Here is a 15,279-nt window from a genome sequence, read left to right on the forward strand (position 1 = left end):
GGAGTGTTAATTGGGCCTATGTATAAGGTATATACTATATTGGTTTGCAGCCACTCGGAGGTTGGTAGATACGTTCACCTTCTCATACTCCCCTTGTATCCCAATGAGCTTGCGCCACTAATGGCAGCGTTTCCGTCCTCTGACAAAACTGCTTTTTGGAAGTGCATCGCACCCACGCCTAGACAGCTACTTCAAGCTCATCGGTGAGTGCGGAACATTGTCCTCGCAAGTTTATTTTCGTGGCCCCATATAGGTGATAACCACCGGGGTGGAAATGCACATATGCACGACCAAATGGCAGTCAAGTCATACAACGCGTCACAAGGATGACTAAACACGGCCAAGAACTGGCCAATCGTGGCCTCGCATGAATGCACCCAATGTTGCGATTGACCACTGCCTGCCTGCTCAGGTTTGGTCGTCTTTCCGACACGTCATACCTCTTGTCGGGCGTTTGGTCGTCCATGTGTACGGCCAGGTCTGTCCTACAGTGTTTATCACCTTTATGGAGCTGCAAAAAAACATCCGTGGGAGTGCCATTTCGCAGCCACTGAAGAGCTGGAAGCAGTGTAGGCGTGGGTGTGATCCACTCTCGTAAAGTGGTTTTGTTGGCATGGAAATGCTGCCACACTGCATTTGACTTTGGGGGACATATGTGAAGAAGGTGGACATATGTATGTACCTATCTCTAAGTGACCGGTATCTGCCAAAAAGAAATACAGGGCTAATCAATATGGTGGCCCCTCATAGATACGGCTCGTTTTAGCATAAGTTTGTTTTATTTAAATTTACTCTTGTAGTGAGTCTTGTTGTCCCCCGCCCCCCTCCCCTCCCCTTTTTCTATAAATCGGACCTTAATTGGGTTGGTCTCAAATTGAGTTTTGCGATGATGTATTTTTGTGTAGGGAAACCTGCCATTGCCCACCGTGACATCAAGAGCAAGAACATCCTGGTACAGAAGGATGGCACCTGCGCCATAGCAGACTTTGGTTTGGCCGTCAGGTTCAGTAGGTGAGTTCACCGGGAAGTCCTGAGCATCTTGTCACATTCAATACCTGCTGTTTACAAACGAGCCAGCGTTCGCCCACACCTTTTGTGGGCACTGCACTTGTGCACAGGCCAAATTTGCACGAGTTGAAGTGTCTACGCATGTGTCGTGCCGACATCTGTGCCACCACAGACGTCGGAGCCACGTGCTGTAGTATACAGACAGTAGCCACAATGCAACATAATTGTCAGTTGTTAGTGAACTTGATTTTCGTTTGTCCTTTGCCCTATTCCCTGACTATCCTTTATCATTGAAGGAACAACAACAAAACATAAACAACAACAACAATCTTACCGTGAAGTGACACAAACGCATGTCGCCTACTTCAGTGGTCGAGCAACATAACAACACCGATACATAGCTTTGATCTTAGGGTTTCCAGGCAGTATGTTGTTATTTGTTCTATGTATTTACTCAAATATGGACCTGACCAACAGCATTTAATGCTAATCAAGTCTGGTATGCAGCTGAGATCATGTTATACAGTGCAACCCACTTATAACGATACCACATATATTGATGTACCGCTTATAACGATCAGTTACTAGAGTTTCTAGATTGGAAATGATTAGTTTCTAATCTAGATCCAACGATAATCGGTTATAACGATTGAAATTTTGGGTTTTCTCTTTATCGTTATAAGTGGGTTGCACTGAAGTGTAGTACCTCAAATTACTGCCCGAAAAGATAACAGCTGCAGGCTTGAATAGTCAAGCTGTCGTTGAAATTAGATTTGAGCAATTATTAGTCCACATTGTCATTGTTGAAGTAAAATAATGAAACAGTAAAATTGAAAAGGGAATAGGGAAAATTTTCTGCCCCATTGCAGTCTTATAGCCAGTAATTAGCCCGTGTCTTTAACAGTCTTTTTAATGTATTTTTATGTTTCTTGGGGAAGGAGGATACTTAAGGGGGGACATGGCCTCGGAATTCAAATTTTTCTGAAAAAAACGTTTTTTTTTCAAAAAGGATATGTTTATGTTTATTAACTTCAGAAGAATGGTTTCAGAAACTTTCATTTATAAACATGCAGGATTCATCTCGCAATAAATTATTTTCGACAGGTCGGCAGCCCTCCGGGTCAGCAGGGAGCAAGTTTTTTGTGTTTTCTATTTAGTGCTGCTTCATACTTATTTAACATAGCTAGAATATCTTGCCCCCATTGGAAGTGCCATTTACTCTAGATTTTGCCCGTAGAAACTTTCCAAGTTTACAAGTATCAATGGCCAGGAAAGCCATATACATCCAAACAGAAAAAAATCTGAAAATTTGTTATGGGCAATCTTATTGATTGAGACCTGAAACAGGGTTTACGATTGGTCATTCCCAGTTACGTGATAGTCTGTCATCTTCAGTAACACTCTTTTACGGTATCTTCCACTTCAGATCCTATTCCTGCTTTGCTGCTCTTCTTTAGTGCAATTTGCCTCTTAGTTCTTGCCAGTTTATCTGTGAAGGTATGCCTGCTACAAAAGCTAGCGTGCCTACAAACAACACAAACTGGTAGCTATTGCCAGGGGAACAAGGAAGTCTCAAAGAGGAAGGTGCTAAAAACGCACCAGGTGAATTTCGCCTACCTCGGTCTCACAGAAAAGTAAGAAACCTAAAGCTGAAACTTCAACTGCATTTTTCTCAGTTTCACTTTTTGGCAGGAAATGTGGTATGAGGAAATGTATCATTTGACATCTCGAAAGTGTAAAGATTTCATTCAGTGGTGTCCTGGACTGAAATTTTCTGAGGAACAAGTTAAGGTACTCATAATCTGAGAAAGCTAAATTCTTCATGACAAAAACTGAATATTTTAAAATGCAGAAATTTGTGAAAATCCTTTGCTCTTTTTGGGTGCTGTTGTTTTTCTCTAGAATTGCATTTTCTACATTTAATTTTCACCTTAACTTGCATTATGGATATTCTGCTTCACATTAAACCAAACATTTTATGGATTGCAATTATTATTTTTCTAAAATACATTTCCTAATAAAGTAACTTTTTTCTGGAGCTTGTTAAGCATAGTATGTTGTAGAATTGATCTATCAGACTGAAACTTTAGATGTCATCAATCCTAATGGGGTTCAATTCACCCTGAAAGTTTGAATCGATTTGAGACAATGGTTCCAAAGTTGACCCTCCCAGGCCATGTCCCCCCTTAAGCTGGCAGTCATGACCATTGCTTCCCATCTTTTCTTCCCAGTGAAGCGAACGAACTGGACATAGCTGTCAATCCTCGTGTCGGCACCAAGCGCTACATGGCCCCTGAGGTGCTAGAGGAGTCCATGCCCAAGAATCATTTCGATTCCTACAAGATGGCCGACATGTACTCGTTCGCCCTGGTGATGTGGGAGATCACACTGCGCTGCGTCGTGGATGGTAAGTGATCAGTCTGTGTTTCTTAAAGGTACTTAGGATATCTCTGGACGTGCACAATTTTCTAAAAGCTTTTGTGCAGTCCCAGTACGTTTTAAAATGGCTTATATCTTGCTGCCTTTATGTTTCTGGAACAGGCGTTGAAGCTGGTATTGATTTCCTCATCTCTCGACAGTTTCGAAATAGAAAAACAGTACCATAATAATCTGAGATAGCCCATCTAAAATCGAGAGAAAATTTTCGTGAAAATAAGGAGTGGGCAAAATTTCGATTTGCAACCAAGAAAAGTTGAAAAAATGCTATTTTTACATTAGTATGTGTCTCTGCCAAACACGTTACCGTGGCGAGGCGCCCTGATGCAAAGGTTACTGTACTTCCCAGTCAGCAATGTTTGCTTATATCCCACCATAGGTAACAAGACACATTTATGCCTAGGTAATCATTGCTCTGTGCACTACGATTCCTAGAAGAGCTATCTTTCAGTGTTTGAAGCAAAAATAGCAAATTAATCCAAAAATAGGGGGTGAGTTACTTTTGGGGGCTGGGGCATCTCAAGATATTGCAGTAGGCTGCACCCATTGGTTCTCAAACCTTTCTGTCTCGAGGATTGTATACCATTCTTGGCTGATAGCTGAGGAACCTCTTCTGATCTTTTCCTTGGTGCAATAAAGCAGTACATAAGCGTGCAGATTTTAGAAACAATGATGCACATACGAGGAAAGGGTGTGCCACATAGTTATGTGTCCCTGACCTTAAGGGAAGAACACTTCATTTAGGGTCAGGGATGGCTAAGGAAATCTTGGAGCTCGAGGAATGCTGTAGGGTACTTCGGGGATTCCTAATGCTTCGTGCTTTTAGATTAAAAAAAAAAATCTAAAAAGCTTTTGTTTTGTGTTTTTATAGGACTTAGATTTAACACATAATATACTTATTTACGTTGTTGGATGCAATTTAGGTGGGGGGGGGGGGGGGGGGGGGTCACGGCCCATTCTAAGCCCCACCCACAGATCAGAGGTCCCGCCCATTACTACTTGATTGGCTTGATTGCTCGGCCGAACATACTTGCAAGCCTAGCGTCTCCCTTTCGTGACATCCGGTGCGTCTAGTCTGGCGCCTAACACCGCCTGCTTGTCATGTGAGCAGACTTGTGGCAGTATCCAGCATCATCTGCCATTCCACCGCCGTTCATCGTCATCTGCAATTCCCAGATGCGGATATGAAAGCTGTGTGTTGGCGTCCATTTCCGCCTGCGTTTGTCTGCTGTTCTGTCGCCGTCCGAAAACTTCCCCAGCGCTCTCAAGACGTGACCATAAAAGCGGCATTCTAGCGTTCCATCATGCACGAGCCACGGTCCACTACAGTCACCTGTTAGCATCTGTCTATGTGCGGTAAAAAGCGACTGAGGGGACTAAAGAAAAGCATCAAAATTAATATCCAGTCCTTTCAGCTTTTCTGTTCTCGAGCAAGATGGGTGAGCGTCAGGATGCACAATTAAAAAGCAACCTGAAAGTATTTGCTTTGGCAGGCCAGGTGCACCGCAAAACTTGAGAGCTACTTGCCTTTCAAAGCAATATGATGGCGGGAACAAACCTGGACAAACTTGACGCGAGCGGAACGCCTGATTGCCTCCAGCCAAATGGCTCTCAAATTCTTTCCCATGTAGATATCTTCTCGATATAGAAACCGTAATTGCAATCACGACGGTCGCTCGATTCATGGGGCCGCTTTTACGGGAACATCCTTATTCAGCATCAACACACGCAAACAAACAAATCGAGCCAAATCAAGCAACATAGTTGACGTGGGATGCTAGGCTGAGGCCAGTCCTGCTACGAACCCAAGCACGCGCACAGCGCTTACGAAGGAGTGTAGCTACGACAGCTGTTTGTTGCGATCTACGCCTGTTGAGGAGATCATTTTCTAAACACCTCAGTAAACACAGAACGAGTCGCACTCATAAAAATTAATGTACTTGTTGAGAGCTCCGCAGGCGCCGGCACTGATGTTCGTTATCGTTTCATACCAATGCGGAAAGGGCAATCTTGGGATACTTTTGAAAACAATAATGACTCTGTCTAGATTACTTGTTTCTCAAACATAAAAAAGTTGTGGATTAAAATACTAGTACAGCACGTAGATACAATTTTACATTCAACATTTCACATGTATATCATCCCTCGTTCCGATGAGAGCCATAAAAAGGTACTTTGTTATCTAAGCGCCGAGTGGGGCGGAGCCTAAAGCCTAAATAGTGTCTGACAATGTAAATATTGCTAAAAAAAATATTTTTTTATGTTTGGTAGAAACATTTGCAGTAAACATTCCCCATATAGACCTTTAAATTTTTTTTTTTTTTTTTGCATTGCTTTTTTTAGAGAAAAAATTATAGAGGCATGCAGAGCTTGTTTGACAGAATCCAGAATCAACAATGAAAAAGCCAAAATTCTCTTTAGTCTGCCGTTGAGGTTTAGAGAGGGAAAAAATGGAATGGATTTGAGTGGCCGACTGACTGATGCCTGCTGTTGCTTGCAGGGGTGGTTGAAGAGTACTGCATCCCATACCACAACGTGGCCCCCAGCGACCCAAGCTTCGAAGACATGCGTAAGATTGTCTGCGTGGACAAGTATCGACCCCAGCTGCCCAAACGCTGGGCATCCTGCGAGGTAAGCACATCCAGTCGAATGAGTGGTTTTGTGTTATTTAGTGCCCACATTACATCATTTACTGCAGGATTGCATAGTGAAGGGTGGTGATAATAGTATTGTTTGAGAGATCATAAAAGGGAAGGGCAGAAAGCATAGAAGAAAGTGCTTGCACTTTATAGTATGCAGTAAAATGCCGTTGATGTGTTCATTAGGGAATCCAACAAAGAATGTATATAATTTGGGAAGGTGTGGCAGTCGTTAACTCTTCTGGGGACTTGTAGTTGTGGCAGGAAGCAACTCTCAAATAGCAATTTATTTCATGTGAACATTTGTTACTGCGAGCAACTGCTATATGGGTCATTCCATGCCAAAGGAGACAGCAATTTTCGTCATATTTTGGATATGCTTGAAAAAAAATAATATGAATAGAGACAGGTTCGAAAGATAGGATGACTAAGTTTGAGGGTTGAATTACGTTTATTTTTGCTGACGTCATGCTCCAAAGTGCTGGGAATCGGAGAAAACCTTTTATATTTCGAAAAATCACTAAAAAAAAGCTATTTTTACCACATAACTTTAAGTTTGCATGCCATTCGATCACTAAAATATTCTATCATACCTTGAAAGTAAAACACCTTACGTCGCCATTTTGGGTTTAGACAGGCACTCCAAACCTAAGCAAATTTTTAAGATTTCTTAATTTTTTTTAGTCAACTTGAAATTAAAATTTGACTAAGAAATTTTTTGACTTATTTTCCTCAACCTTATGCTCAAATAGGTTGCGTTACAATCGTAAAAAAAATATTTGGACAGTTTTTAATTAAATGGTGAACATGTCACTTTCTTCAAAAACGGCCATTAAAGGGAAGCTTAAACACTTCTTGAAAAAAACGAGTTAGAGGTGAATTCTGGCGTATTTTTATCCCGTGAATCTGAATATCACTTTTGTTTTCCCTGAAGTTGCAACTAAAAGCGAGAAAAAGCGAAAAAATATTCGACCAGTCGTGACGTCATACTAGGATATTCGGGCCGCCAAGCGCGTGTCGCTCGTGTGGGCAGCGCGTGCAACGGCAAGCTTGCCAGGTATATTTCCCCGCACTGACACCAGTCATGACATCTCTTTCTGACCCTTGTGAAAATAGCAAGAGTGCGCGTGCATAGCTTTGACAGGCACTGAAGATGCGCGAGAGCAGAGATTCCGAAAGCTCCTAGCGTGACGTCACGCCCCGGGAAGGAGGGGCTTCGGCGGTACTTTAAAAATTAATTTCTGAAGCCTCCGTGCACCAAATTGAAAAATAATCTTGATATTCCTGATCCTGGAGGTAGAATGAAGGCCATTGAAATGTTTTTTCTCAAATAGAGAACCGCTTCAGTTTCCCTTTAAGAAGGTAAAAAAAAGCCATGTGGGCAACGGTGCTCGCATTTTTTAAAATAGCCGAAAGGTTAACCGACCCCCTCTGTTCAACATATCAAAAAATTAGAAAAGTACTTTTTGATATTTTTGAGAAATTATTTTTTAAATATGAGGCAGAACGGCATCGCCTCCAGGTGTCCACCTCGTCGGCAACGCATGCCGCCGTCTGCTACGGTCGAGTGAAACACTGCACGGGGAACTTAATTTCGTTAATTATATTTGTATACCTAACGCTAGGAATCTTGCCATTATGAAATGTCTGTTTATAGTGACTAGAAAGTGCATAATTCGTTTTGCCCTAAACATCATGTCCGAGTGCACTTGCAAGTGGAATAGCGACAACTTGAAATATTGTTTGGGATACTTTTTATCAAAGCCGAAACAAAGCACAGTTGTAGCTCACCGACATTTCTTTTTCTTATGTACATAAATGTAATATATAGTTCAGGAATACTATATCACATTTAGAATATCAGTGTTTTATTGGTTTTCAGTTCACCTCATAGTCTAGAACACTGCACACGACTGGAACATCACCGGTAAAGTTCTTCTGTTGCAATGTCTTTAGCGTCGCACGGAGAACTCTTCCTGGACGTCTGATGTGGACGTTATTTTAGCAACCACGTGCCCGTGTCCTATAGGTGCCACATAATGGTATTGACGTATGTTTGTTATGGCTTTTGCTTGCTCATAGCGGTTGCTGAGCCTTTGTCTCAGCTGTGACGACGCTATGTGGAACCCATATGACGTTCACAGTTTTCATTGAAGCCTTCGCCCATTCATAAAGATCTTGTGCTGTGGTGATCTGACTCTCAAATGGCCTTTGAATGCTAGCTTTGCTAGCGAGCCTTTTTATAGTGCCGCCTAAGCCATCACAAGGGCTTTTTCCATGAGATGTGGCAAAAAAGTGCCACGTCGCTTCCAACTCGAAATCTTCCTTGTGAAAGCAGAGGTTAAGGAAGTTTTTCCTGTTCTTATACTGAGAAGCAGTGCCATCCGTAAAATAATGAACTTTTGCAAGGTCTGCTTTTTGTTTTCTTAGTTTATGCAGAAAGTGGTGTTGAAATGCATGCACTGCCGCGTTGTCATGTTGAAGGGAGTCGGACACAATTACGAAGGAATGAGTAATGTACGAGTCAGTACCTTCCTTCATGCTTCGAGTGTAGGCAACAGGATGAAGTGTTGCTTGCGTGCTGTTCCAATGGAAGGACTGCGCAGCATCTTGAATGATGAAGTTGTAGTTCTCTGCAAAGTCCATGATGACAATCGCCTCGGTTGGTGGAAGTGTCGATTTCAGAAACCTAAGATAATTTGACTGAACTTTGCTCACATAGTGATGGCGTTTCAAGTTCTCCAGCTTTTCGAGGAGTTCTTCCACTACTTCTGTGGTACTCGATACAACTGTCATGAGTAGGCACTTCTCCGAGTGAACCCACCGCTTGTACTTTATTTCGTCGTCTTCGGAAGTCTTGCCTTGGAGAAAAGTTTTTAGCAGTTCCGGTCCTGGGCATCTCGAGCAGGTGTTCATCATGCAGCTCTCTTCTTCGAGTGAACAAACGGTTAAAGCCATAAGCTCGCCACATGTTTCTTTTATTCCCAGTGCATGGAGCATAAGCTTGAAGTTTTGATGGTACTCGCACACACAAACAGAGTGTGTGTCAGCTGAGCTTGCTAACACACACCAGGGGGGACGCAGGGATGCGAAGGTTGAAAAAGAGGCTGGCAGGTCTGGATTTTCCCCTTTCCATTGAATGAAAGCTTCCTTTAGATTCAACAAAAGAAGCCGCTTTTGATTTCCTTTCAGGACGTCTTTCATCCCTGGAAGACAGTATGATATCCTGTCATCTTGGTAAAAGGCCTCAATTGATGTTTTCACTCCGGAGGACAGTGGGCGATTTTTTTGTGGATCGGGTTTTTCGAGAATTACCCTCGTGTCTCGGAGTCGTCTGGCAGATCGAACTATCCTCTTGCCGCAACCAAAATATCCACTAGTTTGGGATATTGTCCAAGATGGCGGGCAAAGTGCAAGAATTAACAGCTTCTCTTGTCTGGACTTCGAGTTTTGAAATTTTTTTGAAGGCCACTCACGAAAGACTTATAATCGCGCAGCAATGATTTGTCGTCTCCAGGAATTTCAGTTTGTGACATATTCGGATAGACACTGGCACAGGCATCCACGCAGGAATTCGAATCCGGATTTCTGCACTTGGATGGCTTAGAGCTCTCGCAGTCCTTTGCGGGACGCTTTCTGCTTCCTGAGGCCTCTGTTGTGGGGCTGTAAGGCGTATCCGCAACATCCTCCCCGGATGATATTGTAGCTGCTCTGTCGCTGTCGAGCTCAGATACCTCTTTCAGATTTGCACACTTCATATAACATTTGGGACATAACCTGTCACCAGAAACTAAGCCGAGAGATATCAGCCTTTGCGCCAAAGTGTTAGAAATAACAGAAGTTCCGCGGCATGATCTTCTGTGTTCCGCGAAGGGGCCCACGCACAGCTTGGAAGTGGTGTGCGTTGTGTACTTAGAAAAGTACATGTAAAAATGGTGTGCACATATGTCCGTTACAGTAGACTTGAGTCTTTTTCCACGACGACAAATAACATCCTGTTGGTCTTGTGGCAAGTCTGAAAAAAGCTTGACCCACGTGGTTCGTACGTAGTGTTTGAGATGGCAACTTCCTGGGCCAAACGAACAATCCGCTGCGGAATCAACGGAACTGCAATTAAAGAGAATGTTGGCATATGTAAACCCACTGTTCTAAAATGAGTCTCCTTTCTTATGCACTATCATTTATGACATTGTTTCTGGGCAACTTTAATCCTACATGTTTAGAGCGGTGCTTTTTCCGAGGCATAAATTAGGTACAGATGCCACTTAGATAAGACCTCAATATACCAGAAAGGGCAAGCGAACACTTGTATTTAGGGGTTTTTGATAGGAGCAAAACACGTAACTTTTTTTTATATATAGGGTAGACTTATATTTTACAAGCGGTAAACGCGCAGCGTGCCTCTTTAGTGTCATAACCTTCAAATGCTCGTGGGCCTGAATATCCACTTTTAATGTTCTGCTTCTTCCAATGTTTCACTGTCTGTTTTTCAGTTTCACTATCTATTTGCACCACAATACCTTTTCGACAAAGAGGAAGCCAAATCACCGTTATCGCTCGGCATCTTTCACAATCTCCCGCGTCCACTATTTAATTTTTTACAAGCAAACGCAGTATGACCAAAAAGTGAAGACGCGCCGTCTGCTAACGAATTCTGACGAACCATCTGCGTTCACAAACTCGGTTAGCAGACAACGGCTTTGTCTGCCGTCACCTGAGCTCGTGTAGAGTGGAATTAAAACCTTCGAATTAGCGTGCCATACGAATATTATTACGTGGTAGCTAAAATAACACCCACATCCATCGTGCAGGAAGAGTTTGGCAAGCGAATTTAAAGACATCGAAGCAGACGGATCATACCGGTGACGTTCCAGACGTGCGCAGTATCCTAGCCTATGACATGAACTGAAATCCAATGAAACATTGATATTCTAAATGTGATATAATATTTCTGGACTATATATTACGTTTATGCACATAAGAAAAAGAAATGTCGCTGAACTACAAATGTGCTTTGTTTCGGCTTTGATAAAATGTATCCGAAACAATATTTCGAGTTGTCGCTGTTCAACTTGCAAGCGCACTCGGACACAATGTTTAGGGCAAAACGAATTATGCACTTTCTAGTCACTATAAGCAGACATTTCATAATAGCAAGATTTCTAGCGTTAGGTATACAAATATAATTAACGAAATTAAGTTCCCCGTGCAGTGTTTCACTCGACCGTAGCAGACGGCGGCATGCGTTGCCGACGAGGTGGACACCTGGAGGCGATGCCGTTCTGCCTCATATTTAAAAAATAATTTCTGAAAAATATCAAAAAGTACTTTTATGATTTTTTGATATGTTGAACAGAGGGGGTCGGTTAACCTTTCGGCTATTTTAGAAAATGCGAGCACCGTTGCCCACATGGCTTTTTTTTATCCTCTATATGGCCGTTTTTGAAGAAAGTGACATGTTCACCATTTAATTAAAAACTGTCCGAATATTTTTTTACGATTGTAATGCAACCTAGTCGAGATAAGGTTGAGGAAAATAAGTAAAAAAAGTTTCTTAGTCAAATTTTGTTTTCAAGTTGACTAAAAAAAAATTAAGAAATCTTAAAAATTTGCTTAGGTTTGGAGTGCCTGTCTGGACCCAAAATGGCGGCGTAAGGTGTTTTACTTTCAAGGTATGATAGAATATTTTAGTGATCGATTGCATGCAAACTTATAATTATGTGGTAAAAATATCTTTTTTTCAGCGATTTTTCGAAATGCAGAAGGTTTTCTCCGATTCCCCGCACTTTGCAGCATGACGTCAGCAAAAAGAAACGTAATTCAGCCCTCAAACTTAGTTATCCTATCTTTTGAACCTGTCTTTATTCATATTATTTTTTTCAAGCATATCCAAAATATGACGAAAATTGCCGTCTCCTTTGGCATGGAATGACCCATATGTATTCAAACATTATTTAGGAGTTGATCTGTAATCATGACTAAAGTAGTGTATAGACAGGAGTGAGCAAAACCATCGAGCTAACCTAGCCGTTCCCCCACAACAGCCGCTGCCCCTAGCACGCCGGTACAGAGGGCCAAAGCCAGTGCGAAACATTTACACAAGCGTGCCGCACGTGGTGCACGGTTACAGACTCCGAGTTACATGTAATATGAAACTAGCATAACAGGTGAAATGGGACGCAGTAAGAAGTAGGAATCAATGGCCGAGTGTGTTGACGTACTGTGGCACCTAAGGGTCCTGGGTTCAGTCCCCACCCCTGCCCATTTCCATCTGGATGAGCACCGTACTGGCATGCGGTTCTGTATCGCAACTTCATGGTGCACATGTTAGGAATCCCAAGCTAGCAGTCATACTGCATTGGTGAACTTCCTCATCTACATGGGTAACACCAGATGCCCACAGGGACTTACTCCCTTTCCACTGTCTAAACATACATGCAATACAGTTGCTTCGCAGCAGAAGTGTGCGCTGTTGAAAAAGATAGAAAAATAAATGAGCGATTGCGAAAGTCTGAATCCCTCTCGAGCCTAGTCCAAGTTTGTGCCCAGTGGGTGGTCAAGAGGCGCATCACAAATAGGCAAAGAGTTGAAGAGGGGAAGTGGAGCAAAAAGAGGAGGGTAGCCACATCCGGGCACGAACATGGCCTCAAAGCACAGAAAACATAGCATAATCGTATAGCAGCGACAAATGCCTCCAACATGGATTCCAGCGGGTTCCGGCGAGATTTTTTTACCAAAAGCAGCGTTGCATCATACAGTATTAACATATTCAACGTGAATACTGTAGTCCCTCGTTATAAGAAAGTCAGCGGGACACCAAAATTGCAAACGACTACACAAAGTGCACTGCGGCTGACAGTGGTAGCTGCTGCGTTGTGAAAAGCCCATTCAAGCTTGGAAGTCTGGGTCCTGCGTCCTTCGTAGCTCTCGTGCCGTTGCGGGTCTTTGCATACTCTGCTCAGTGCAGTGCGCCTGCCACACCTGCTTCTCGAACACAGTGCGACGCTTGCGTGGTTTGGCCATGTCTGTTTGAAAGAATCAAGGGGTGCCCATGACCGCGGCCGCTTTGGAAGAAGCAAAACTATGTAGGTAAGCTGTTCCATTGAGCCGCGAGAGCAGACGAGAACGGAGCCTGGGTGGCGACAGTGGAGGGTATGTGGACGTAGCAGGAACGACGGGGAGGCAGAGTACACTCTCCTTATGATCACGTGGGTTTTTCGGAACAGCTGCGGCCTACAGGGGAGAAGATAGGGGAGCAAGAGACAGAGACTTGCCGCATTTGGCGTGTATGTGTGAGGAACGGCAGGGAGAGGGAGAGCAGTGCCTCTGTTATAGAGAGGGGTTTTGCGTTTGTATGTGATTATTATTTGCCGGGAAGGAGCACTAGCAGTTACCGTTAAAAAATTTTATATAGGAGGTAATTCGATAAAAAGCGACGGAACCAAAATAACAGCGACAGCAGTCTTGAAGGGGGGTGTGGACGCTGCGGAAGACTGAATGGATATTTAATCGATCAAACCTCAACAACTCGTGGCACCTATACTGAGGAATAAAAGAAAAAAAAAAAAAAAAAATTCAGCCTTTTTATTTTTGTGAAGAAGGAATACCAGCGGAGCTATACTCGATACACTGCCACAACGCGCACGCGCCTGTGTCCCGCTTCTTCTCGTCCGACACGCCGCCGATCGTGGATACGTCTCCGGTGAACCAGAGTCGGTTGCACAAGGTGCACGTGACGCCAAACGGATAACCCATGAACTCCCTCCGGACCCTCGTCGTCGCGCCCGGGAACTGTTCAGCCGGCGTGGAGCGCAGTCGTTGCCGGGCCTTGGGCTTGCACTTGGCCTCCGTGGCACGATCGTCGTCCGTGGCGTTGGCCCCCCGGCGCCCTTTACATCGCTGGTTCTGTTCTTGGCAGAGGCTTTTCAGGCAAGCGATGTGCTCTTCTTTGGCAAGGGAATCTGAAGTGCTCGATGCAGTGGAAGTCGAGGCGACAGCGGCCTTGCGGTGGTTGCGGACCCTTTCGCACTGCTGCGTACGTCGCTGCTCCTTCCGCAGCCAGTTTCCTTTCACCGAAAGGGCGCACGGCCGACCCATCCTAAGTCCAAACCGAAACTGATAAGTGCGTAGGAAACAGCGCGCAAAACAGACGAGGACGAAGTAACACTCGTGACGAGCGCTGCGCTCGTTACGTGTACTTCTTTTTTGCCGTCGTTTTGTTTTTTGCGCTGTTTCCTACGATGAATTCCCACCAACGCGCCCAACTATCCATCCTTCTATGATAGCTGAAAAGGTTGGCGCCATCTACGAGCGACTGTGGCAACCAGACTGGATGTGTGCTTGCCGCCATTGCTTATAGATGGGGGTAACCGTCCAGGTAGGTTTGTGTCGACATACTGGACACGGTCCTAAGGAACGTAGCCCTTAACAGCTCCGCTGCAATAATTAATTGAGTTTACCAATAATTTTAACCGGGCATTAGTGCTCGAATTGCTCGGGCATTGCAAGAGCACCGTAACTGCCGCTGCGCTCCACTTTGTTCCGAAGGAGCCGTAGGATGTTTGCATTTCTTCGGTCGTCGGTATCTCTCGAATCGCTCTCCGACATCTCTTCATCTTTACCTCGGCCACACACAAGGTCTATAATCACAGCATCTCTGCAGGAGCAACAACGGGGATATCCGCATCGACAAGCACAAGCAAATCAAAGTTTTCCTCGGTGGCTTTACTAACAAATTAGAACAATCTCCTTTAGAGATTTTCGCAGCTCTGGGAATCATGCAAAGGCTTAGCTAACATGCACGTGCAAGAAAAGTCGACGTGCACAAAGCAGTTGGCAATCTTTCATCTTCGAATCACTCTTTCTGAATCCATCGAGTGCTTCTTGCTTGATCTGCAAGATTGTCGATGATGGAACGTTGAATTCCTTGACGATTTCGGACTTAAGCGGGTCAATTTTTTCAACCTTACAGATTGAAGCAACTTTCGGTAAACACTCTCATATGACATATTTCTTTGTGGCAAGCGTGCGCATCAGGGGCTCATGAAGGGATGATCTCTGGGCACTTTCTCTTCCTTGCTCGATTCCGACAAAAGCTGGGCCGCAGGCACCGTGTGTGTCGTCGGAACGTGGACGTCGCTCCCTGACCGCGTCGGCGCATCGAATGCGGCACTCTGCTCTCCGTCACCCGTTTGCT

General features: G+C 44.0%; 1 protein-coding gene across 2 annotated transcripts in view; it reads left to right on the forward strand.

Annotated features, from left to right (window-relative positions):
• The window catches only part of LOC115309488 (bone morphogenetic protein receptor type-1B), a 38,167-nt gene that overhangs the window by 14,142 nt on the left and 8,746 nt on the right, over positions 1-15,279 (forward strand). For both annotated transcript variants that reach the window (XM_040208246.3, XM_042292237.1), the window contains 3 exons: positions 906-1,011; positions 3,240-3,415; positions 5,945-6,075. In XM_040208246.3, coding sequence (XP_040064180.2) covers positions 906-1,011; positions 3,240-3,415; positions 5,945-6,075 — 413 coding nt within the window. The remainder of the gene's footprint in view (positions 1-905; positions 1,012-3,239; positions 3,416-5,944; positions 6,076-15,279) is intronic.

This window comes from Ixodes scapularis, unplaced genomic scaffold (assembly GCF_016920785.2).
Source record: "Ixodes scapularis isolate PalLabHiFi unplaced genomic scaffold, ASM1692078v2 PGA_scaffold3__209_contigs__length_174095766, whole genome shotgun sequence".
NCBI lineage: Eukaryota > Metazoa > Arthropoda > Arachnida > Ixodida > Ixodidae > Ixodes > Ixodes scapularis.